Raw genomic sequence first — 27782 nt, forward strand, 5'->3', positions numbered from 1 at the left:
CTTACAAACACAGATAACATACTTACTTTATACAACTTGAAAACCAGCTTACCGTTATATTCCGTTAGTCGTTATTACTGTAGACGAAACAGGTCATAATGCAGGACACATATCATAGCAGGTTAGAGAAATATTCTGCGGTTTTTATTTCTGCGGTGCTGAAACTGAACGCAGAAAACGCAGAAATAAAGTCACCGCAGAAAAAACCACTTATACGGTATGCCAGTAAGTCCCTGTCATTGGCATGGTTGCATAGTTACATTCCAGTAAGTCTCTTTTATTGGCATGCTTGCATATATGCAAGTGAATCCCTTTCATTGGCATGGTTGCATAGTTATATTCCAGTAAGTCCCTTGGATTGGCATGGTTGCTAATTATATTCAAGTGAATTCCTTTCATTGGCATGGTTGCATATATTTAAGTAAATTCCTTTTTATTGGCATGGTTGCATTTTTTATAGCAAGTTCTTTTTTTTCTTTTAAACTTGGTTTAATTCAAGAGACACAATTCTTAATAAAGAAATGTTATAAAGAGTTCATTGAAAGTTCTCTGTTACTTTAAACATGTTTTTTATTCAAGGGACACAACTCTTTTAGGGAAGTAATTAAGAGTTACATTTCTTTGCAGTTTGCTCCTGAGGTGCTATATTGCTGCAATGAATACAGGGAGTTTGTTGAGTTTGTTCTCAGCACGTCCACTGAGATGGAAGAAGAGCAGACGAAGAAGAATAAACTGATTGATATTAAACCTCATGAGCATGTTGGCTCGAAACAGGAACGTAACGCGGCTAAAGAGAAAGCTGTGCAAAGGTTTGAGCTATTTTCATTACACGAGCCTAAACATTATTGAAACATCAGTTATACATGTACAAATTGAGTTTTACTTAGTGCAATCGTGATATGTAATAAAGCTAAGGTAAGACTAAAAATGTGTCAGAAGTTAGAACAATAGTGGGACAGACAAAGGCAAGTCTTTATCACCCTGCCCCCCTCATTCATATGTCATAAAACTAAAAAAAGTCTGGTAAAACAGAAAAAAAACAGCAATCAAAACAAACTACTAAAAAACAATAAAAACTGATCTTTACTATTAGGGGTAGTGGTTGCTACTTGAATAATTGTTGTCACTGCTTTTAAACTATTTTCATTACATGATCATGGTAATAAATTTAAAAATCTATTAAATTACTAAAAGAGGACAAATTTGTAAAAAGTGATTTTTTTTTCTATCATGGGAATGGGTTGTTAGTTTGATGTAAGCCTCTGAGGAAATACATGTAAGGGTTTGAATCTCAGTGGGAGCCACAACTATGTTTAATGAGAACTTAAAGTAGATAAAAGTACTGATTGAGTTTTAAATAAATGATTACAGAATGAGGGAACGTGAGCTTCAAAGAAGACAACAAGAGGCCAGTGGACTACAACAAAACTTCTTTGCATGTAAGTACCTACCACCCTTTGAGTATTATCTTATTTTCAATAGTTTCTTTCATTTCAGGCTTTTAAAGAACACAAAAAACTATGCACACTACTATTTCCATTTTTTGTCGTTACTGTAAATCTTAATAACATTGTCATTTGTGATGGAGTCCCCCAAGTTTGTTTTGTTTTTCTATATATTTCCCACCTATTTTTTTTAAATGGACTTGCCCATTTTTCAATTTGGAAGTGTCCAATGTTAATTTTCAGGGATTTCAGGAATAAAACACAAAAAATGAGCAGACGTCAGTTTGGTCATAACGCAGGGAAGGTGAAGGTCGGGCCTGGCTCTATACTGCTACCATAGGTTAGTCCAGTGTGCTGTTACCGCTCAAAGAGTAAAGCCACTATATACACCCCCCAAAAAATAAAAAAATAAAAATAAAAAAAAAATGACAAAATATAGATTTACAGAAACAAAACTTGCATTTAGTTGCTGAACTCGAAAAAATACGACGCCTCTTTAATTTGCCATCTTTTCTCTGTCTTTTATTTTGATGCAGCTTACTTTTGGTGTGGATTTTTGGATTTTTCTTTTTTTTAAGTTTTTCTCTTACTTGTTAATTGTTTATTTCCATTAATTATTATAGTAAATAATTTGACATTGTTGTCTAACAGTATGGTGAAGGTATATTATAATGTAACTGATATTGAAATTTACCTTACCATATATTCCCTACAACTGTAAAATCATTATTATTTAGGGGGAACTAATTTTTTGTGGTTTTTGTGGATAGGTTAATCCACAAATTTAAGATGCAACAAAATTTCGTTTCATCTGCTGTAAGATCATTTTGCATTTTACATTATTTACATTTTATTTTTGGAAAAATAAACAGTCCACGAATTTAAGAACACACAAAAATGTTCTTTGTGACAAAACTATGAAATTTTATGCACATGAAATTAAGTGAATTCACAGAAACTATTTTTTTTTTGGTGAGGGAGGTGGGGGTGGGGTGCTGGCAAAACCTGACCAGTCCTGGTATTTTTAATTAGTAAATTAAAAGAATAAGCTTTGAGTTTTCATAAGATGTTTCGTTTGGATATATTGTTTACAAATTGATAATACTGATATGGGAATATATGGTATAATATTTCTGACAAATAAATAGATATTAAAGGTGTATTAATATAAGTAGTGGCTGATATTATTTCTAGACAACTGGCATTGATCTATTTATATTCAAATGCCACATGATAATTTCTCTTTTGGAAGTTTATTCTTGAAAATATATTTCAACAATGTTACTAAGTTTGACACAAAGAAAAGTCTTCTATTTTTGTAAAACATATATAGCTTTGCTGCTTGAGTGAAAAATTTTAACAGAATTAACTAGATTTTCATTAAAAGATTTCTGTCTACCATCTTACGCTACAATACACTTTTAATTGATGTCTGAAATTTCCTTTGCTAACAGAAGAGTTTTATATAATTATCTTGTTTGTTTGAAGTACATGTACTTAACATTGTGACCTTATTAATACTCTGACTTGGTTATAAGTTTTGTTTTGCCAGGGCTTTTTCTGGTTCCATCTAATTGGTAATTAATAATTATGCAAATGTTAAATATACAACTTGTGCTTCACTAAGTTTAAAGGCAAGTGTAAGTAAATTTAGAACCATTCTCTATATATTGTAATATGTGAAGGGTCTTAGGTCATGCTAAGTTACTGTTAACGAGTGTATCAATAGCACAAGTTGTAGATTTAACATTTGCATAATTATTAATTACCAAGTTCTACAAACTATTCAATACAATTATAATCAACATTAAACTAGTGAATGATGAGAATGAAATGTCTATAGAACAATACATGTTTAATAATTTATCATTAAACTTTAAAATAAGTTTAAATCTAAGTTAAAGTTTCAAGCCTTAATATTTCTTCAAAAATACATATATGAAGATTATATATGCCATACTTCTTGGGTAATGTTATGCAATGTTATGTAATGATTATATAACCTGTTGTAAGTGGAATCCAACTTTACAACATATTTATTAGCAAAACTATTATAATAATTCTATATGAAAAATATCTACCGGTTTCCCGCCTTTGAAAGGATATTTAATGAAAATTGTTAAAATTACTCTTTTTTTATGAAGAGGAAAGTTAAATCAGAGTTGCTGCACACTTCTGTATCAGTCATGTGATTCATGGCTTATGTTGCTTTCAAATTAATTTGGTCACTTTGGGCTCAATTTCAAAACTTGTATTGAAAATTAACCAGAAAAAGCCCTGCTAGATCTATTGATATTTTTCCATTACAGCTTAATCTATATCTTTCTGGCTTGTAAACTATTATAAATAAAAGTTCAAATACTTGTTCATATTAGAAATAAGGCTATTGTGGTGCTTGTAAAAATAACCAAGAGGTGCTTATTTGTCTAAAACCAAGTATATTTCTTTTTAATAATATTTTATTTTTTGAATTTTTTTTTTTAAAGCAAACATGCCAAATGAGCCAAAATATTTCAAGAAAATAAAATGATTTTCAAAAAAGTAAAAAATTTCAAGATTTAATTCATAATTTACATGTTATGTGCGATTAATGACTGATTTTGCGGTATTTATTACCACATTTTTAGTTCATGACTAATGCAGTAATTGTTGAAGGGCTATTTTTTGCACATTTTTACCTCTGTTTGGTAATTTATGTGGATTGTGTAAATTACTTTCTTTGTTCACTTCATAATATCATTTTCAAAGTGTTCATGAAAATTTTGCATAAAATTGCATGAATCTGAAGGCATGCTGCTTAAAAGGAAAAAAATAAACAAACAGAAAGAAAATCTAAACCCAAACAATTATAGAAAATGGAAAAGAATTTCCAAAACAAAGCAAAGAGAAATATCATGAAGAAAGTTTAGTATTTGTGACGGAAAGAAATAGATTTAACCACAAAAATGACTAATAATTTTGTGAACCATTTGTACAGTATGGTACTTGCAGAACACTGTCCTACAAAAAGTCCCCCCCCCCAAAAAAAAAAAAAACAACAAAAAAAAAAAACAACAAAAAACAAAAAAACAATAACAAAACAAATATTACAAAGAAAACAAGAACAGCAAAAACCACAAACCAAACAAGCATATAATACTAAATATGAAAAAAAATACCATTAATTTTCTATTTATTTGATCTTCTTTGACAAAAATCTTTGTATTTTGCTCTCTTTACCAGCAGATGTATGACAGTTTTCTGCTGAATTCATAGTGTACTTTATAACACTGTTATTATAATTATGGTAATTTTTGACACTAATTTTGAGTTTTATCTATGTTTCTTTCTTCTTTTCTCTCTCTTTCTTTGACTTTTTTCACTTTTCTCTCATTTCTGTCTCACACACTGTAGCTGCTCCCGGTGGTAAACCAAGTTTTATGAAAATTCCCGCAGGCCTTGGTAACCTTACTATGAAGGACATGTACGGTATGTATGAAAACAAACAAAAACATTAAAAAATAATGCACCCTTTGCTTTAATTGCATGTCCATAGCAACTGTTGCCTAGCAACTGTGACCTTAGTTATCATTGTAAAATAAGGAATGCAAAAACTTGCACCCTTGCTTTCATTGCATGTTTTTGCATGCCATTAGCAACTGTTGCCAAGCAACTTGACCTTAGCAAAAAAGAAATTATACATCTTGCACCCTTGCTTTCCTGCATGCCCATAGCAACTGTTGCCAAGCAACTTGACCTTAGCAAAAAAGAAACTATACATCTTGCACCCTTGCTTTCCTGCATGCCCATAGCAACTGTTACCTAGCAACATTGAAATATATGACATGTATAAACTGAAATATATGACATGTATAAACTGAAATATATGACATGTATAAACTGAAATATATGACATGTATAAACTGAAATATATGACATGTATAAACTATAAGAACATTTTTCAATATTTATAAGTGTAGCAATGATTATTGTGTAAAAAATTAGAAACAACACCATTATATCCATTTAACTCAGTATTTTGTTTCCTCCAATTATAAACTATTTACTTTTTCTTGAAACCTATTTTTTGTTTCACCCATTAACCATTGCATTAAATGTATATTCCCTCCTTGTTTTTGTGTTTATCATGATGTGCTACTTAGCAACCTTGCCCTTAGCAACCATTGTGGATGTGCAGTAAAACCATTGCTGTGTTGCAGAGATTCCAAACTAATATGTGACTTAAGGCATTTTATGTTTCCATAGCAACTGACCACATTTTATGTATTTTTTCCAGGCTTATTATTTGTTGTATTTTTATTCTTTTTATGATGTTATAGAGGTATTAAATATAATTCTTTTTATATCTAAAAATAAATTGTTTTTATCTAAAAAATTATGCAAATAAGTTAGCTCTTGCTTTTAGTCATGAGCATTATTGTAAGATTATATAGTGGGAAAGTATGTCAAATTTTGAAAAAATACAAAATAAGGAATAAATGACATCTGTATAAATTTGCATCAGGCTCAGTGTTATCATTATAAATAGGTTGGTGGTCCATATCATTGGTTGAAATGCTGTTGAAATTAGTTGTATTTTCAGCCTGTAGATTTATAAAATATTCCCCTTGTCTTGACACTTGGCCAAATTGGTTGTTTTCATTGGCACATATATCTGTTGCCTTGGATAAAAATGAATATGTTGCAGACTTTAATTCCGTGCTTGTGATATAGAACATGTTTGAATATTAAAGCATGTATTTGTACATAGTAATCAAGTAATATGTACCAGTTATTTACAAGATTAGATTAGTTAACGGCACTGACAAGTTCTTTCAACCCAAGGAGTTTGAATTTCTAAAATGACAAAGTTATACATTAAAAATGCCACTTATAAAAACTCACCAAACTATTTTTTCAAAATTGTGACTTTCTTTTACTTGACTTTTCTAAGAAGCCGAAGTTGAATAATAATAATTTTTGAAGCAAATTATTGAAATTGACTTACAGCAATGAAAAAAAAACACCCTTGGATTTTAGACTCTTTGGTTAATGAAAGAAGTTGGTGCTAGAAAAATTATTGCATGATGAAACAGTATTCCAGAGCTGAAACATAGAAAGTTGATGACATATTAGTCTTACAAATTATTTGCTGATACTTAATTGAAAAACTTTCGAGAGCAAATCATTCCCTCAATATTTAATGTTCTCTTTCCTTAGCTTTTGAAATAATTTCCCCTGAAACTATAAAAAGTAGAATCAATAGAATATCACACTTTTTTATCATATCTACATTAGTAACAAGGGTCTTTGTGACTGAAGCATTTTGAGCTTAACATATTAAATATAATGTAGTAGAAAAAAATCATTTAGTAACATTTTATGTTTTAGAAATTGAAATATTGGTTAATATAAAGAATGCAACCTATAACCTGTAACCTATGACTGAGATATAAATGGATAACTTTCACCTGAAAATTAAAACATAGAAATTTTCACTATAGTTTGAGCTCTGGATGTTAGTAACTTATGTATGTAATGACTAAGGAAATTGTAATAATCTAATTGCATGATAATTATCTGGAACTATTTTTGTTTGTTTTAATCCTGGTAGCTGCTGCAAGAATTGAAGGTACAGAATATATAGTGTCTGTCTGTCTGTCTGTGTGTGCGTGTCTGAATGGCTAGATAACATTGTGGCCATGATTTATATTGTGGAATGCTGAATTTGATTAATATTCTGTGCATGTATAATACTTTTTTTTTTTGCATATATTTAATCTATATATTTTTATCATAGATTTATTTGCTTAGTATATTGTCTGCTTTGAAGTTCATATTTTAAAGGGAAAAAAGAAAACATAAAGAAAATATATAATTGATCAATTAAATTTATTTTGCTTAAGAAGTTTTTTATGCTTTTAGAAAATGTTATTTTAATATAAAGGGAGGTAATTTATTTTAATGAATAGACTGAGAATTTTTTTGAGTTATTTCCCATATAGCAATGTTAATAATAGACAAATTTAATACAATTTTTATGACAATTTATTTCTTAAATGCACAATTGATTCATAAATACATATTGTGTTTATTTTTTAATGTTAAAAATATTATTTTGGCTAACTCTAAGCACATACATGTAGCCATTAAGAAAATGACAACATTTTTTTTCCCATAGAAATTTCACATTTGAATAATGTACAGTCATAATACTTTAATTAGGTGAATTATATACAGTCATAGAAACAAAAGTCTGGATTTTGTATGGTTACTTACATAATTTTGTCCCACATTTGTCAAACATTTCTTAAATTAAAAAAAAAATTCTTTGTTGAATTTAAAGGCAAACAATTTTTGCTCGCTGAAGTTGTAATGCCAGTACTGTATGAACTGTTTGGTTTTCATATTTTTTTGTTGTGTTTGAAAAATTGCAGTATATTAACAGCATATTTTATATAAAAAAAATCAAAGGAATAATATAGTTAAGGTTTAAATACAGCTAGAAAACTGCCATTCCGCTGCTTAATGTATTATAAATAAGGGGCCCGTCTGTGGCCGATTGGTTAAAGTTTGTTGACTTCAAACCACTTGTCCATCACCGCTGTGGGTTCAAATCCCTACAGGGACTCTGCATTCTTTCACATGAGTAAGCTTAGTCTATAATCCAGCTTAAGCTTATGGAATGTCGGTGGTTCTACTGCCTGGTGTGCTCATTTATGCCTGAAAGGATGCATGGAAGGGCACCTGAGGAACATCTTCATCCACCATTAAAAGCTGGATTGTCACCAATTATGACCTATACTGTTACTGTGTGACATAAAACACAATTAAACAAACAAACAAATTATCCATAAGGCTGTATTTCATGCCTCAGTAGACTTTCACCACTGTTGACTCAAATCCTGTCAGGAAGCTCACCAGAGGTAGCTTAGTACGGAAGGTGGATGGTTCTACTGGATTGCCTGCTGACATACTTGCAGTAATGTATACATGAGCCTTCGGCTTCACCTCAGTAAAGCTGGAAACGTAAGAAAATACTGGGTGTTAAAGATAGTCTGCTAAAAGAATTTAAGCCTGTAAACAAAATGTATTATTCCTTTGCCTGATTGATCTTTTGATTGAATTATCTTTTATTTGACAAACTTACCCTTTTGATTTTGTATAATAATACAGTTGATTAATTTGTAGGAAACCCTCCAGGAGTTACAAGTGCTAGAGCACCTGTGGCTCACAGCGGTAACATAGGCACATGTCAGTGCTCAAACCTGTACATTCTGCATGGTTCTTAATGATAGCAATTAAGTAACAATAGCATGGATGGTCCAGTATCCTTTCAAGTGGCCTTTAGCTTTTATTTTCTGATGGAAAATCAATTCTGTGTTGTTTCAAACTAAGTATTTCAGTAATATTATCTTGGAAAAGTGCATCATATAACTGTAAGCCTTCTGCAAATCAGCGTATAGAATAGAGGATGTAAAAATGGCCATCCATGCTATTGAATAGAAGCGGATGAACATTAATGTGTAGTTTATGTTTAGAACTGTTTTTTTCATGTGCTATGTAAGGGGCTGTAACTCTGGAATGAGCTTTAATAGCAAGGTGCAATTTAGCAATTTATTTGACCCATAGAAGTTTGAAACATTGTGTACGTAGAACATTTTAATATGTTATTCCTAAACCTGCAGAATTTGTGCTTTTGAATTCGGAACAGTCCAATCAAACTTGAAGGGATAGTATATAGCTTGGTCAGAGTCTGTATCATGTAATGCAGACTGTGCCCTGGCTCTATACTGGTGGCAAAGGCAAATCTTTTTAAATTCCAACAGGTTAAGGATAACACTATTTTATAAAAGTGACATTATGCTTATTTTTTCCATTGTCAAGTTTAGCTGAATTTACTACATAATTATTGCAAAAGATTGACTGTTAAATTTTAATAATCATGGTGATTGTCCAACAGTGGATATTTGAATAATGTTTAGGATAAATATAATTATATCTGCCTAAAATATAAAAAGACTGCCCCACTCTTTAGAAATTTAACGTAACTGATATATTCAAAACAATATTTTTAGAAATGTCCGTGGGTCACATGGATTATTGATTTTTTTTGCATTGTAAAATATAAAATTGAACACAATTATGGCAAAATGTAAAGTTATTTTTACTTTGACCCGTGCACTCACCATTTACACTCGGATGGACATAATGTCACTTTTAATATTAACTTTAGTGTCAACATTAAAACATCATATTGCAGAATACTTGTATTAGATGTTACAAGATAAAATTAATACTGCATCTTGTGTAGAATATTCAATGAATGTGTAGATAATTATGTTATTATGTTGTTTTTGTTCTCATATGTGTAGCAATAGTGATAATTGATAATATGTTGTGTAACTTACTCAGTGATTTTTCATGTATTTTTCTATGTTAATAATAGATTATGCATTAATGTGTAGAATATTATGTGTAGGAATAGTGATCAATATTTTAGATATAATGATATGACATATTATGTGTACTTTCATTTGTAAAATAAGACTTTCTTGTCATAAAACACACATGGGCATGCAAACTTTATTTTCATTTCGTTTTTAGACGTCTAACATTTGTTACAACAAAAGTATTTGGGTATTCATCATCAGTACTAAACCATATAAAAGTTCAGTATTTTCTGAAGACTATTAATACGTACCATTATGTGTAATAATAGTTTTGATGAATTGTTAAAGCTACATGCCTCCAAATGAGCCAAAATATTCCAAGAAAATTAAACTTGAGAAAAAATGTCCTAAGATTTTTAGAAAAGTAAAAAGATTTAAGATTCAAGTAATAATTTACATTTTATTTGCAATATTGGCCAGATTTTGCCGTATTTATTACCTTTTTAGCTCACCTGACCACGAAGTGGTCAAGGTGAGGTATAGTGATGGGGCTATGTCCGGCGTCCATCGTCGTGCGTCGTGCGTCGTGCGTCGTCAACAATTGGGTTGTAAACAGTCTAGCAGTCACAGTTTTGATTGGATCATCATCAAACTTTGTCAGAATGTTTGTCTCAATGAAATACAGATCAAGTTCGAAGATGGGTTATCTCGGGTCAAAAACTAGGTCACAGGAGCTAAAAATAGAAAAAGCTTGTTAACACTCTAGAGGCTGCAGTTTTCATCCAAATATTCTGAAAATTTGTCAGGAAGGTTGTTTTAATGATATCTAGGTCAAGTTCGAAGATGGGTCATCTCCGGTCAAAAACTGGGTCACAGGAGCTAAAAATAGAAAAAGCTTGTTAACACTCTTAACAATTGGGTTGTTAACAGTCTAGCAGTCACAGTTTTGATTGGATCATCATCAAACTTTGTCAGAATGTTTGTCTCAATGAAATACAGATCGAGTTTGAAGATGGGTTATCTCGTGTCAAAAACTAGGTCACAGGAGCTAAAAATAGAAAAAGCTTGTTAACACTCTAGAGGCTGCAGTTTTCATCCAAATATTCTGGAAATTTGTCAGGAAGGTTGTTTTGATGATATCTAGGTCAAGTTCGAAGATGGGTCATCTCCGGTCAAAAACTAGGTCACAGGAGCTAAAAATAGAAAAAGCTTGTTAACACTCTAGTGGCTGCAGTTTTCATCCAAATATTCTGGAAATTTGTCAGGAAAGTTGTTTTGATGATTTCTAGGTCAAATTAAAGATGGGTCATGTCCGGTTAAAAACTAGGTCACAGGAGCTAAAAATAGAAAAAGCTTGTTAACACTCTAGAGGCTGCAGTTTTCATCCAAATATTCTGGAAATTTGTCAGGAAGGTTGTTTTGATGATATCTAGGTCAAGTTTGAAGATGGGTCATGTCCAGTCAAAAACTAGGTCACAGGAGCTAAAAATAGAAAAATCTTGTTTACACTCTAGTGGCTGCAGTTTTCATCTAAATATTCTAAAAATTTGTCAGGAAGGTTGTTTTGATTATTTCTAGGTCAAGTTCGAAGATGGGTCATGTCTGGTCAAAAACTAGGTCACAGGAGCTAAAAATAGAAAAAGCTTGTTAACACTCTATTGGCTGCAGTTTTCATCCAAATATTCTGGAAATTTGTCAGGAAAGTTGTTTTGATGATTTCTAGGTCAAGTTAAAAGATGGGTCATCTCCGGTCAAAAACTAGGTCACAGGAGCTAAAAATAGAAAAAGCTTGTTAACACTCTAGAGGCTGCAGTTTTCATCCAAATATTCTGGAAATTTGTCAGGAAGGTTGTTTTGATGATTTCTAGGTCAAGTTCGAAGATGGGATATCTCCGGTCAAAAACTAGGTCACAGGAGCTAAAAATAGAAAAAGCTTGTTAACACTCTATTGGCTGCAGTTTTCATCCAAATATTCTGGAAATTTGTCAGGAAAGTTGTTTTGATGATTTCTAGGTCAAGTTCGAAGATGGGTCATGTCTGGTCAAAAACTAGGTCACAGGAGCTAAAAATAGAAAAAGCTTGTTAACACTCTAGTGGCTGCAGTTTTCATCCAAACATTCTGGAAATTTTTTCAGGAAGGTTGTTTTGATGATTTCTAGGTCAAGTTTAAAGATGGGTCAACTCAGGTCAAAAACTAGGTCACAGGAGCTAAAAAAAAAAAAAGCTTGTTAACACTCTAGAGGCTGCAGTTTTCATCTAAATATTCCGGAAATTTGTCAAGAAGGTTGTTTTGATGATATCTAAGTCAAGTTTGAAGATTGGTCATCTTCGTTCAAAAACTAGGTCACAGGGGCTAAAAATAGAAAAAGCTTGTTAATACTCTAGGGGCTGCAGTATTGATTCAAATATTCTGGAAATTTGTCAGGAAGGTTGTTTTGATGATTTCTGGGTCAAGTTCGAAGATGGGTCATCTCATGTCAAAAACTATGTCACAGGAGCTAAAAATAGAAAAAGCTTGTTTACACTATAGTGGCTGCAGTTTTGATTCAAATATTCTCGAAATTTGTCAGGAAGGTTGTTTTGATGATTTCTGGGTCAAGTGCTAAGATTGGTCATGTCCGGTTAAAAACTAGGTCACAGGAGCTAAAAATAGAAAAATCTTTTTAACACTCTAGTGGCTGCAGTTTTGATCCAGATTTCTTGGAAAATGGTCAGGAAGGTTGTTTTGATGATTTCTAGGTCAAAATTTAATATGGGTCGTGTCCGGTCAAAAATTAGGTCACATTGCCCAAATATGGAAAAATCTTTATAACACACTGGAGGTCACATGTTTGACTCAGTTGTCATCAAACATTGCCATGATGCTTGTTTAAGACATTGCTTGGATGCGGTTGTGTCAGGTGAGCGATCCAGGGCCATCATGGCCCTCTTGTTTCTGTGTCACTTATGCAGTAAGGGCTATTTTTTTTTATTTTGACCTCTTTATGGTAATTTACGTGGATGTATGTGTAAATTAATTTCTTCAATCAATTCACAATATTTCCTTTTAAAAACATTTCTAAAAATTAATTGAAAATTCAAAATCATGTATCTGGAGGCATTCTGCTTTAAAGCTGTAAAAGCCTAGTTAATGCCAATGTGTAGTATTGATTGTATATTATATTTCTAGTATTTATTTATATGTTGTTTATATTTTGAAGCGGGTGGTTCTCCCCGGAGATTTCTAGAAAGTGGTGGAGCATGTATGTCTTATATTGACCTTAGATATGTTATCCCCTGTTGACCCCCTCCCCATTTTCCAGCATGCATTTGAAATATTGGACTGGTATTTGCTTAGAAATATTTAAATAAAAAAACAAAACAAAAAAAACTAAAAAATAAAAAACTTAAGGTATGATAAAATAGATTAATTATCTGACACCATTAACATTTTGATAAGCAATTTAAGGCCCTGCTAGTGTCACCCTCAGCTACAAAACTATTTCTTAGCAATAGAACTATTTATAAGTTAAATATTATTAACCAGTATCTGAAAAGCATTATTTATATAGTACGTCAATATTAAATGCGTGCTGGGCTAACTTTATGACTATGATTAATGAATAAGTTGAAAATCAGCTGCAACAAAGTCACTTACTTGAGCAGAAATATGCCATGTGTATCGGCTTCCAAGCAAGTAATTTAGTATATTGAACTGTCAATATAAAAATAATTGGAAATTGAGAAGTACAATATATAATATAAAAGTACAAGATATTTTCTTTGCAAGACAATATATGAGTAAACATATTTAATTTTACCTCAATATAATTCTTGAACCTGGTTCTAAAGGTGCAATAGTTCAATATCCTAATAACTTGCTGGCTGAATTGTTGTTTTTGAAAACCTAGTGCTCACATCACTTCCACTGTTGTTGAATGAACTTCACTTTTACAAAATTAATGTAAAGTTCATGTTTTCAGCATGATTCCCATCTACCCATCTCTTCTATAAATGGATATACTCCAGAACTCAGCAAATATGTGGTTTTATCATCTAATCCCAGGGACTGAGGGGTAAAAACAAACTTTAACCAGTAAATGTATTGATAAGCTTTATTTCTTAATCATGTCTATTGGGATCAGCAGTGCACAGTGATAAATAGAGAAAAACATGCAACTGTCTTTTGATATCAGGTGAGGCTGATAAGGTCTGGAAGGGGCAATGCTTGCTGTGACTTCATAAATTTGGTACTTTTCTATTTGCCGTCTAATTTGTGCATAATTGCAAACAAAATAGAAGTAACAGATATTACATTTTGATTCAAGACTTGCAATGAAGGATGTGAGGTGAAAATGTAGAATTTAAAGCCTGATTGGTTAAAATGAGAATACAAGCTATTGAAAACAGTCGGAACAGGCAAAGCTTATTTTTATCAGGTTACTAACCTTATATAAATATAAATATCAAGCAAGTGTATTCGAGCAAATGGGCAGATGCCTATTTAAAACATTAGTTTGTACCCTGGAATAAGATGGAAAAATTCCACATTTGCAGAGTTCCAGGTAGCATCTATAAAGTAGGGTTGTTATAAGATGATCTTGATTTAGAACATTTAATTAATGTGATAAAAAGAGAATTTATATTGGGTCATATTTGAGCTGCGTCACGACAAAACCAACATAATGGGTTTGCGACCAGCATTGATCCAGACAAGCCTGCGCATACGCGCAGTCTGATCAGGATCCATACTGTTCGCTTACCATCCCTATTACAAGTAAAAAAACTGATAGCGAACAGCATGGATCCTGATCAGACTGCAGAGATGCGCAACTGGTCTGGATCCATGCTGGTCGCAAACCCACTATGTTAGTTTTGTCGTGACGCGGCTCATTTATGCATGTCATACATGCAGTAAATTTAGCCAAATTTGTACAGGTATGTAGTAAACTTCATAATAACATGTGATTTTAACACCTTTGAAGTTTTGTTCACCTACCTTTTTAAATAAACATGTGATGAGCAACCAGTTTTTTTTACAGTGCATGTCCAATCATTTGAAATTTGGAGTTTGTGTTGATTACTTGTAAAACTTGAAATGTTAAGATAGTTTGCTGCCAGTATAGCATGTATAGGAAAAAATCTGCTTTGTATTTTTTGATTGAATGACAAATTTTTGTTAGTTTTAAAACCATTATGTTTGTATCTGATACTACCATATGTTTAAGTCGATTCTTAGAGATGAAGATCTTAAATGTTTAAAAGAGTTTCACTAATGTGGACATGACTGGACATTGAGTATTATGGTGTCAGTCTTTCTAATAATTCAGCAAGTAACAGTTGCTTTAATGTAAGGAATTATTAAATACATTAAGTGTTAATTTAAAACATTATGACTCCTATGCACATTTAGTTAACAGGGCTACATTGGCAGAGTGGTAATGGTCAAGGGTGCTAAAATTGGAATTAAATTGACCCTTACAATACAAATGTAGATTTAAATCCTGCTAATTATGGCAGTTAATTGAATGCTTTAAATGCTTTTATGGAAACTCTTAAGCTATATTGAAAAAGATTGGTGTTCCTACCCTAGATGACACAAATTAGTGTCTGAAGTCATACTTGATGATAAAGCATAAGGCTGTTTCTGTAAGAGAGTACATAATTTGAATTAAAACCCAAATAATAATTATGACAACGAAAATGTGTTAAATAATTATGAAAAAAATCTCACCACTTGCCTGTCCTTGTGTACATGATTTGTATGTATATAATTATATTCAATGTGATATGTAAAGTACAGCAGTGCTGTATAAAAGGTTGAAGGAAACCTAATACAAGAAATATAAGCATTTATTATATACTTATAAATGAAATATTGAGAAATATTGATGAAATAAAATGCCTATTTTCATTTTCCGTATTTTCACTGTAAAAATTTATTTTTCACTATAGTGAAACATATTTTCCGTATTTTCACTGGTGTCTTGCCAGACTACTTTCTTTTAAATTTTGCCATTACACAAAATTTAAGGGAAAGTCTTTCAAATTTTATAGCAAAAAAGAGAAAAATATATATAATAAACAGAAAATTCAAGTTTTTTCTATAAATACATGATTTATTTTCATCTTGTGGCATGAAAATTACCATATTTCACTTGTGGCTACCGCCACTCATGAAATATTTATTTTCATACCACTCGATGAAAATAAATCATGTTTTTATAGAAAAAACTTGAATATCCTCTATTACCATACTAAAAATGATTACACATCTTATCCTATTTGAATATTTAGTGCTGTCCAAAAAATTTTCATAAAGTATTTTATAAGTTGCATGTTTGTAATAAAAAACCTTCCGTCAAACATACTGTTTCCTATAGCAACTGATAATATCTGGCCTATTTTGATATGTTGACTGGAAACTTCCATTATAGGGTTCTACTCATGGAATAGGTTTGACGTCCTTTGGGTCAAGGTTACACCTATGCTACAATGCCTATATTTCATTCTTTTAATTATGTGTATTTATTTTGGTCAAAGCTTCCTCATGGAGCATACATTAAGCCTGAATATGCTGAATATTTTAAATGGACTTGTCCCACTTCCATTTTTGGGACTGTCCATTATCAATTTTAGGGATATCAATTTGAATATTTAAAATTAGTTAGCCAACAGTATAGAGCCTGGTCAGACTGCACGGATGTGCAGGCTGGCCTGGCTCTATACTGGTGGCAAAGACTTAATGCTTTTGGGTCCAGCATTTAAAGGGTTAAGCAGTTATTCTTGTTTTCAATGTTATTTTGATGATTTTTCCCTTGTAAGTAAATCAATATGACATCCTACGTGATTTTGTCTGGCAAAAATTTATGTTGCATTAATAATTTTAGAGACTATAATTCGTATTTTTTTCTTATTTAGAGGCAAATTTAGAGCCTTCAAATATAATCCTCGACTGTTTGGACACGTGTCCATCGAGGTCTAAGTGCAGGCATTCGCCTGCTGTAGCAGCAGAAGAAAAGGGGCTTACAAATCGGCAGGAAGGGGGTGAAATTAAAGGTGGGGAGGTGGTTGTTAGGAAGAGATTGATAAGTAAAGGTCACACAGTTGCCTGCGAGGCTTATCAGGTCTGCCAGATAGCAAGTGAATATCTACAGGCATTAAGGATGAACAGCGACGGTATGGGGGAGCATTTAGTTTTCATTGTTTTGTATTCATATCTTTTTTTTATTATTATATTTTTTTTTGTTTAAATTTATTGTTTGTTTCACTTTGAGTTCACATCGTTGACATTATGATTTATGAGTTTGAAATGATGGTAAATATTGTAGGCTGATTTGTATTGAAGTTAATAATTAAGATATAAAATGTATTTAATGACACATAATTAATGTGATATGACACACTGAGTAAAATGTCACATAATTCTTGCATGAATACATTACATGTATACAAGCTGATACAAGCTGAATTTTCATTTAATTTATGTAACCATGGTATAAATTTTTATTTCAGCAATCAGTAAAATATCAACATTAGAATTGATCATGGAATTATATAAAAATTCTTTTTTTTTCAGCATAAAAAATTGAACATTGTATAAATTGATAAAGAGTCAAATCTACAAATTTGTCACCTAATTGCAAGGCTGTTTATAAAAATTTATTCATTGTAACTCCTCATCCACTTAACATTTTATGATGTCTGCTAAATTTTATGATATCCACTAAAAAGATTTTTATTATCTTAATTTTGTTATTTACCTTAATGCAGTAAGAGGTAAACCGCTTATATAATTTTATAGGAGTTGACCCATTACTGCACTAAGGTGACAATATAAGGTATTCTTTGGATTTGTTCAGTTACTCATTAGTCTTGCACTTTTGTGACAAAATATTTATCAACATTTCAGTATTGTTTTTTTTTCCTCAATTTTTTAAATATTTTTTTTTTTATATTCAGATGTGTTTAAAATTGAAGTTTGCTGATTTGATGCAACTGTTTCATTTACTGGACATTTTAATATACCTGCATTTATATATACATATATAAATTACTGATCAAAAGTCAATATTATTACAGGCAATAAACCCTTTTTTGAATGACATGTCCATTAATCAATTTTATGATTTCAAGATGACTTAGCCAATATTACTGGTCCTTAAGAGAGAGTCTGAAAATTACAAAAGTTTAGACTAGCCTAGATCAATACTTAAATGGCTATTAAGCCTTAATAATGTCTATACTATTGGCCAGGCTAGCCTAGGTCTATTATATTGGCCAGGCTTAGCCTATGTCTATACTATTGGCCAGGCCGAGTTCAAGCTCCAGCCGGCTAAGGGTTAATGTTTAGAACATGTATGTTATAAGTGTAAGTCATTAATATAGCCAACTTTGCTTCAATAATACAGCTAACATATAGATGAGATTATAATTATGAATTGAGCTTATTATATATTTTATTCTAATAATTTTTTCCCACATCATACAATATATTGCATGTATTTAATTATATTTTTTAATTTTTTATTCAAGCAATATTGTTTTCATAAAATCTAAAGAACAAATTCATTTAAAATGGAAGAAATAAAAAGAGATTTAAATGTTTAGATATGTATATTAAAACCAATTTTTATGTGTGATTAAAACCTGCTATAAACATGTTATTAATAAGTTCTTTTACAGACCAACAAGATGTTTCATCAATACTTATGATACTTAGTTGTCATACTATTGCCCACATATTATTGTTAAATTCTGATGTTAAACATTTAAATTATCATCATGTTGAATTATCACAATATCAAATTATCATCATATGGAATCATCTTCATATTGAATTATCTTCATATTTTGCATGACTTGGTGCTTTTTTAACCACAGGAACTAAAATGATACAATTACTTTTTAAATAATTACTTAAAATGTATGATTTTGTAATAAATAGCACATTCCTATTCTTTATAAAGGGGCATTTGGTAAAAAGTCAGACAGATTATTATCAAATAAGATTTCACGTTGTTGTTGTTTAAACTATGACGTTTGAATGATTTACAGTTGCCCGTCAGATGAAGACTATAAACTACCAGCTGTCGTCACAGAAATGTCTCGAGGAAGGTTGGACGTTGCGGGCCCCGTCACCTCTCATGGAGGATGCAGGAGACGACGTGTTTACACCTGAACCACTACATCCGGAAATGTTAGCAGACGGCAAGGTATGGCGTATTGTTAATAATGTTATATATTATGGTTTTTATTACGTTTCTGTTTCGACACTGCCATTGAGTAATGACAATTTAGTGTTAAACCTACAAAAAGGAAAAAAATATGTTTTTGTCACAATACATTAGAGTCAGCCATTGAGCAAAAACAACTTAGCGTTAAAACCTTAAAAATGGGAAAATATTGATTATTAACCAGGTTTTCCGAAGGAAAAAACTGGTTATTAGATTGAGGTATGTCGGCGGGCGGGCGGGCGGGCGGGCGGATGGGCGGGCGTAAACAATTTCTTCTGTGCTCAACTCCTCCTACATTTCTCAACGGATTTTGACCAAACTTTCACAGAAGCTTTGTCATCAAGTGCCCTGGCGCATATTGTCGGGGTTTTGCGATTAGATAATATTTGACCTAATTATGGCCCTTTGTTTTTTTTCCTTATATAAAATATATAGTGAACAATTTCTTCTTTGTGCGCAACTCCTCCTACATTTCTCAACGGATTTTGACCAAACTTTCTTAGAAGCTTTGTCATCAAGTGCCCTGTCACATATTGCCAGGGTTTTGCAATTGGTATATATTTGACCTAATTATGGCCCTTTGTTTTTTTTCCTTATATAGAATATATAGTGAACAATTTCTTCTGTGCGCAACTCCTCCTACATTTCTCAACGGATTTTGACCAAACTTTCTTAGAAGCTTTGTTATCAAGTGCCTGGCACATATTGTCGGGGTTTTGTGATTGGATAATATTTGACCGAATTATGGCCCTTTGTATATTTTTTCCTTATACAGAATATATAGAGAACAATTTCTTCTGTGCTCAACTCCTCCTACATTTCTCAACGGATTTTGACCAAACTTTCACAGAAGCTTTGTCATCAAGTGCCCTGGCGCATATTGTCGGGGTTTTGCGATTAGATAATATTTGACCTAATTATGGCCCTTTGTTTTTTTTCCTTATATAGAATATATAGTGAACAATTTCTTCTGTGCGCAACTCCTCCTACATTTCTCAACGGATTTTGACCAAACTTTCTTAGAAGCTTTGTCATCAAGTGCCCTGTCACATATTGCCAGGGTTTTGCAATTGGTATATATTTGACCTAATTATGGCCCTTTGTTTTTTTTCCTTATATAGAATATATAGTGAACAATTTCTTCTGTGCGCAACTCCTCCTACATTTCTCAACGGATTTTGACCAAACTTTCGTAGAAGCTTTGTTATCAAGTGCCTGGCACATATTGTCGGGGTTTTGTGATTGGATAATATTTGACCGAATTATGGCCCTTTGTATATTTTTTCCTTATACAGAATATATAGAGAACAATTTCTTCTGTGCTCAACTCCTCCTACATTTCTCAACGGATTTTGACCAAACTTTCTTAGAAGCTTTGTTATCAAGTGCCTGGCACATATTGTCGGGGTTTTGTGATTGGATAATATTTGACCGAATTATGGCCCTTTGTATATTTTTTCCTTATACAGAATATATAGTGAACAATTTCTACAGTGCGCAACTTCTCCTACATTTCTCAATGGATTTTGACCAAACTTTCACAGAAGCTTTGTCATCAAGTGCCCTGGCGCTCACTAAATTCCCATGTTTCTTCCAAGACATCATTCAAGTATTTTTTTTAAATTGTGAACATACTTTTCTTGATATCGCACAAAACACCACACGCCAATATTGTTGACAAAAGAAAATGACAAGAGACGCAAAAATGCAAAAATTAAGCAAAAATAAAGTACTGTTTACCTTTCTAAAATATTTGGGAAAAAAAGGCGAATAGACAACATAAAATTTCTCAATCATTTTTGTTTGAGGAATATTAAAAAAGCCATAATTCCTCCTAAAAGTTCAATTAAAAACAAATGCCCCTTCATGACAAAGCTTCTGTGAAATATTTTGCTGAAAACCTGGTTGCATCGCATTGCGATGTTCCTTGTTGGTTTTATTTTGTTTCTGTAAACTTTATTTTAAGGACGTTTTCGAGTTTTCATATAGACATGTAGCTGAATTAAAACTGTCCGATAGAATGTTTTTAAACTTGGCATGCTGTTAGAATATGCTTACAGAAGATTTGAATGATGTTTTATAAAGTATAGTATAGGCATAATGTTGTACCAATGATTTCATTTGAAAACCTGCATTCTTTTTCTATGCCTTTATCAACTTCTATTCCATTATTAACATTTTACTTATTATTTGCTAATTAGTGACCTTATGCTCATATTTTCATTGTCAAGTTGAGATGAATTAACTATATATTTCAAAAGATTAATTGTAATAATGGTGATTGACCAACAGACTGTCACTTCAAACAATTTTATGGCCATTTAAAACGATGTATTTTACATGTCCAGGAGCATTGTAAAATTTTCCTTACTGTTCGAATTTTCTTGATAAATGTGTCACTAGATATACATGTATGTTGTCAAAATATTGTGACTGTGAATTTTTCTTATTATTTCTTCTTAAGACGGAGTCAAGTCTTTCAAGAAGTTCAGAGATCATTTCTGACAGTATATATGTAAGGACTGTACATGTTATGTATAGATATACTGTAATATATAGATAATGTGTGGATATAACACGTTTAAAAAAATCTATTTTTAGAATATTGTAACATTTTCATAGCATGCTGAAATTTGTTTTCCATCATAATTTTCTGACAGTATAGTAATTGCATGTGTTTGTTGTTAACAGAGATTTATATTTATACAGAGGAATAAGATGCTCTAAAAATAGAACATTTTCCCATCTAGACACATAATCCTTTCTGTGAGATTCATTTGCCCTTGACCTTGGTAATTTTTGCCATCTTGTATTATGTAATCCAATTCCAATATGTTTACTTTTTCATCTATTATTACATCTTCCTATCTTTATGCTTTTTAGCAATATTGCAACTACTTTTTCTTTACATTTTTGATCCTTTAACACTTGTCAAACAGGTCAGAAAAATTACAAAAGATACAGTGGGACATGGTCTCAGAAAATCTCATGAAAAATGTGAACTTGCGAGATATTAAATCACAGATGCAGATTATAAGTACATGTATATGATGTAATAGGTACCTCTCCGTTTAAATATATATCCCTGTAATATTAATAAGGCTAGTGATAACAGTATATTTTATATGGAATATGTTTGTATGAAACTGATGTAAACACGATTGTGATCTTTTTTGAGTGATAATATACCAGACAATGATGGGATTTATTTGACTATCTGGCTGCTAAATTAATGATTCAACACAGTTATAACTTGCTCTTGTTCTGTGTTTTACTCACCAGTGGTTCTTTCACAGCATTGTTCATAAAAATTAAAATTTTCATCACCTTCAATTGGCTTTGATGGAACAAGCTGGTACAAATATATCAGTGTCTACTTATAGACTAAGTTGTGGTTTTTCAGCAAGATAAGGGTGTTGCAGTATTAGATTGGTATATTTGGCATTTGGTCATGTTTTTAGTATCATCTTGTTCATGATAAACGGTACAAGGACACTTATAAACTGTAAAAATACCACTTCCATGATACTGTACAAGAACTCTCAAGTGAAAAAGTTGTTTTAGAATAGAAAGACATAACATTTGCTGATTTGCTGTCATAAACCAATAAATGTTTATTTACCATGCTCAAACTTACAGCATAAAAATCAACAGCTATCTAAAGTAACTTAATTTTCAGGAAGGGCCTCTGCTGCTGTCATTGAGATTATTATTAGTGACTTAAAAAAACTGGTTTCTCAACTATTTTTGTTTGAATCCTGCCAGAGATTTATCCATGTGAAGAAGATAACCAGCAAGCTTATGGAAAGTTGGTGGTTCTTTTAAAGTTTATTTTTAGTCCCTGAAATAATGCAAAAAGGGATACTTCAGGTATTCCTCAATAGTAAAGCTAGAAAATTGCCATATGACTTTTACGGCATTGTCATGACTTAAATCTCAACACCACCACCAACAACACCAACAACAACAACAATAACACTGCCAGTGACTACCAACACCACCACCACCAACAACAACACCACCACCCAAAACAACCACAAAAACAACACTACTACCAACAACAACACCAACAACATAAACATACCACCACCACCACCAACAACACTACCACCACCAACATAAACACCACCAACAACACCAACAACAAAAAAATAACACTGCCAGTGACTACCAACACCACCAACAACAACACCACTACCACCAACAACCACAAAAAGAATACTACCACCAACAAAAATGCCAACAACATAAACATACCACCACCACCAACAACACTACCACCACCAACAAAAACAACAACAACACTACCACCACCACCAACAACAACAAAAACAACACTACCACAACCACCACCAACAAAAACAACACTACCACCACCACCAACAGCAACAACAACAACAACAGTTGTTTTTTTCAGGATTTTGTGGTTAGATAGGATTTTATGGTTAGATATACATTTAAGTGTTGATATTTTTCTATGTAAGATAACAGATATTAATGTTGTTTAATTATTTTGAGTTATGTTTGGTAGCCAAATAAACCAGTGAGATCTCACCTATGGCAGTCACCTCATATTGATGTAAGATATCTTATATTCACTACTACCTGTAAACTTGTTTAGAAACCTCATAATGATATAAGGTATTTTATATATTCACTACTACCTTTAAACTTATTTTAAAAATTATCACTAAAAAAATCAGAATTATCATTAAAAAACATATTTTTTATTAAAAAAAAATACATTCAGTATTATCATTGGATTATGATAATCAAAAGCTTAAATTTCAAGTAATGTCCTTTTCGATACAAAAACTTTCAATCAATAATTGATTTACTGATTCAGAGAATTTTTTCTTCTGCAGCTATTTAATGGTTTAAACATTGTTTTATAGCAGGCAGATCATCACTTCACATTTAGACCAGTCACAAGTGAAAGAAGTGTAAGGGTCCCATAAATGTTTGTCCTTTATTGTTACATGTCTGTCTGTCTGTCTGTCTGTCTGTCTGTCTGTCTGTCTGTGAGTGAGTGAGGGGAAGTGGAATTTGAGAAACATTTCTTTTGATTGACTTACTTTTGTTTTCTTGTTGGTTTATTTGTCAAGGGCAAGGAATAATCGAAACTTTTATTGTTATTTGATTGTGAAAATTGATATTAGAGACTGTTGATTATACATGTAATTTGTATGTGTGTGATCAGAGGGGAATTGATATTGTGATATGTCATTGTTTACAGAGTGATGCGAATTTCATTGATTTACATGTACATGTGATTGTGAATTGGACAATGATGTTTAAACCTTAACTGTGATTTTATTTAGGGTGATTAGAATCTAATGATAGAAATTGTTTTTGTGAATAACCAAAGTGATTGCCGTTTAAATCTGTGCAGTCTCTCATAGGACTTGACTCTTGTTAACCAAATGGCCTAAGGAATATTTTACTATGAGATAAAATTACCTGATTATGGAAATTGGCAGCCACATTAATTTAACAAGTGGTGTGTATTGTGGGTTTATGCCTAAAATAATATATCATATGACATTAGGACCTGGTAGTGTCTAAAGAGTAGCTAGTTTGAAAAAAAACTTGTTTCCAGATCAATCCGTATGTTTAGAGTTAGGACAAAAAGTGTTTACTTTCACTATTATAGATACATTTATAGATATATATATATATGTTTTATTATATAATTACACAGTATGATTTAGCCCAGGCCTACAGACCTGACTCTGAGGGGTACCGGCGTCATGTAAGATTACTGTAGTAAACGGAATCCAAGTGTTTTTTTTTTTATATATTTTACACAAAGATGCTTCATTACACATATATACACAATATGAATTTTTTTTTCATGTTTTTAGCTTGGAAGTACAGAGTAGAAAGCTTTTAAATGCATGTATTTTTGCCTTTGTGTATTATCTGGATAAAGATTAGGAACCAATGTATAACATCCCATTTTGCCAATTGCAAAGTTCCATAAAATAAACAAAATTATATATTTCCCTGGCTTTTAATGTTATTACATGTATAATTGTATAAATCAAAAGCATGTTTAAACCCAGATGTTAACCCTAGATTTACCTTGCAAAGAAACCCAGATTGAGAAAAGTTGTCTGCAGAAAGTGTCTGCATTGTTCAAGGAAAATTAGAAGACTAAGTCTTATCGTCTTCTTTGTGAAGACAATGTATTGTTTTTTAAATGGATATTTCTTTAATACATGTTTTAAAATGCTTATATTAACACTGAAAAAAAACAACACTTCTTTAACAAAATACAAGTAGACTGTAGTTTAGCTTTATTAATTGATAAATATTTTGGCTTTCCTTCATGACTAGGGCATTGGCACATGCATAATGCACTTGGTTCAGCTTTTCAGCCTTGTAGCTTAATGACACTTATCAAGGAATGAAATGGAACTTTACACAGGTCTAAATAATTATAATAAATGGTCTTGACCAAGACAGGCCATAACTCTTGCATGGATTTTAACTATTGATTATTCCCCTTGGTAATTGACAGAGAAATTCCTGTTATAAGCTTCAGGTGAATTCTCTCTCTACAAGCACTATAAGTATTCATTGAAATGTTGACATATGCCTTCATTGGTTAAAGACTATGCCCCAAAACTCAGGCATGGATTTTGACTGAAATATTGCCCTTTGTGACCTAAAAATGTTCTTGTGTTTTCAAAGTTTTATGTTGCTGTTGAGAGCATAGATTTGTCAAAAGCCACTGTCACTGTCCTACCGATACAAAAACAGAATTAACAAAAACATAATTAACTTCACTATAAATGATGACAAAAATATACAGCAGTGCATCTTATATATTCTTATTTTAGGTGACTTTATTTGACAATGTCAAAAATATACAATTGTACATCTTTTACATTCTTATCCAAAATGCCTTTTTTACATCAATACTGTGAAATCAAGATTGTTCATCATAGATGTATAACATACAGCATTATCAGAGATTTATGTTGTATTGAATGATTCAGATGTTGTTAATAGTGATTATAATACAAACATATGTTTTTCATGCAGATATCCTACCCCCTTATTCTTGCAAGCCTGGAGGTAAAATATCATAAATGAAAATGTTACTTTTGTTTCCAGTTTTTAATACAGTTTTGTTAGTATTTGTTCTTGTTCCATAGAATATTACCTCAGTACAGAAAACCAGTATAATATTGTAGCGCCCCTGTCTATCTATCGTGTGTATGACTTTTCTCTCGACTATCAGTGTTTTACTCTCTTAACCAAGTTTTCTCTGATTTTATAGTCAGGTGGTTTTAATGGGTACTTTTTACTTCAATGTGCAAGGGTACTACATCAGCAATTATTCTAATAAATTGCTAAAGTTAATCGGTATCAACGTAAATAAATAATTAAACAGTTTACTACTGGTAGCGTAAACAACAAGCCTGGTAGCGGCCAATTAAAAATAACACATGGAAAACTAACTAAAATTCAGGACAAAGCCATTCCTTTCGGTTTAAATTATGATTTATTTTTGTAAACGGCCTTAACAAATAACTATGGCTGGGATTCAGACCAAATGCATGAATCAATAAATACTGTAACGATTTCAGCATAAATAAATGGCATAAATGTGAAAAACTATAATAGCTCGAGGTCAGATCGGTTATCTGTTACTAAAAGTGCCGTCAAATATACGAAATACCGAAATATGTGCCCAAAAAGACTAAGTCAGAATTTTGACAGTTTGTAAACAAAATCGTTACCGATACTGAACTTCCGGCAACAAGTTTAAAATAATCTATTACAAGATACCTTTTCAAGATAAAATTTAGTAATGAATGAAACTTTTATCAGAATTTACGAAAGATTTGGATGAGACAAAATTTGTACGTCTACTCTACTGTAAGGACAGAGGCAAAGTGATTTTTTGGTATTCGAACGCTGGTATCAGCTTTGGGTATGCAAATGAGTACCAACATATTTTGGTATGCAAATTAGGTGGTTCGAGGTTACAAAAGAAAATAAATATGTCATAATATTTCATTATAAGAACAAATATACAATTTAAATCAATAAATAATACATAACATTTAATCTATTAATCAACTTTGCCTCCGAAATTATTTACATGAATCTGACCTCGAATTGAGATTATAAATAGAACTAAACCGGAAACCGGAAGTATGACAAAATGGCGGACATGGACTAGGAAATTGAGAAATTTTATAACATAAACTCGTATTTCATAACAAAGAAGTGAATATGAATAAAATTAACGATGAGCTTAGTAGAAACAGGTATTTTTCTAACAATTTGTGAAGTATTAAGGCATGACAATAAGTATTTATGTAAATATCATCTCTCGTGTTATGATTTCTTAAATTATACATGTACACATGTGATATTGACCTCAATAAATGTAAGTAAAAATGAAACAATAATTATTGCAATTATCCATGGTGCTAGTAATACTTAATTACCGTTATCATTATGTGTAATTGAAATACCTAACCTCACATTACCCTCTCTCCTGAACAAATTTCGTCCTCGAAATTGAAAGCACCATGTTAATTAAACTTTAACAACAATTAAAATTTTATACTTAGAAATTATTAACAATAAATTTAACAATAATAACAGGTATCGGATATAACAGTTATATGAAAACATTTCTGCTATTCCATGCAACTTGGAATAGTTTACTTGTACATTCATACTCTACTCATACATCATGTCAATTAAGTTACATACAATTACATGTA

The 27782-nt window shown here is 31.6% G+C and overlaps 1 protein-coding gene across 3 annotated transcripts; it reads left to right on the forward strand.

Moving 5' to 3' along the window:
* Nucleotides 1–628: 628 nt before the first annotated feature.
* On the forward strand, nucleotides 629–26148 carry LOC132752830 (uncharacterized). Of its 3 annotated transcripts, XM_060743216.1 has the most exons (7): nucleotides 629–809; nucleotides 1372–1439; nucleotides 4839–4913; nucleotides 16718–16975; nucleotides 18854–19011; nucleotides 23564–23611; nucleotides 23928–24005. In XM_060743216.1, exons 1-7 carry the CDS (start codon nucleotides 703–705, stop codon nucleotides 23988–23990), a joined length of 777 nt encoding a protein of 258 aa, XP_060599199.1. In that variant the 5' UTR covers nucleotides 629–702; the 3' UTR covers nucleotides 23991–24005. The 3 variants fall into 3 exon arrangements, with proteins under 3 accessions (XP_060599199.1, XP_060599201.1, XP_060599200.1); XM_060743218.1 differs by lacking the exons at nucleotides 23564–23611; nucleotides 23928–24005 and adding an exon at nucleotides 26083–26148; XM_060743217.1 differs by lacking the exons at nucleotides 23564–23611; nucleotides 23928–24005 and adding an exon at nucleotides 24734–25173.
* The last annotated feature ends 1634 nt before the right edge of the window (nucleotides 26149–27782 follow it).

This window comes from Ruditapes philippinarum, unplaced genomic scaffold (genome assembly GCF_026571515.1).
Source record: "Ruditapes philippinarum isolate M1 unplaced genomic scaffold, ASM2657151v2 ctg9701_1_1_1_1, whole genome shotgun sequence".
NCBI lineage: Eukaryota > Metazoa > Mollusca > Bivalvia > Venerida > Veneridae > Ruditapes > Ruditapes philippinarum.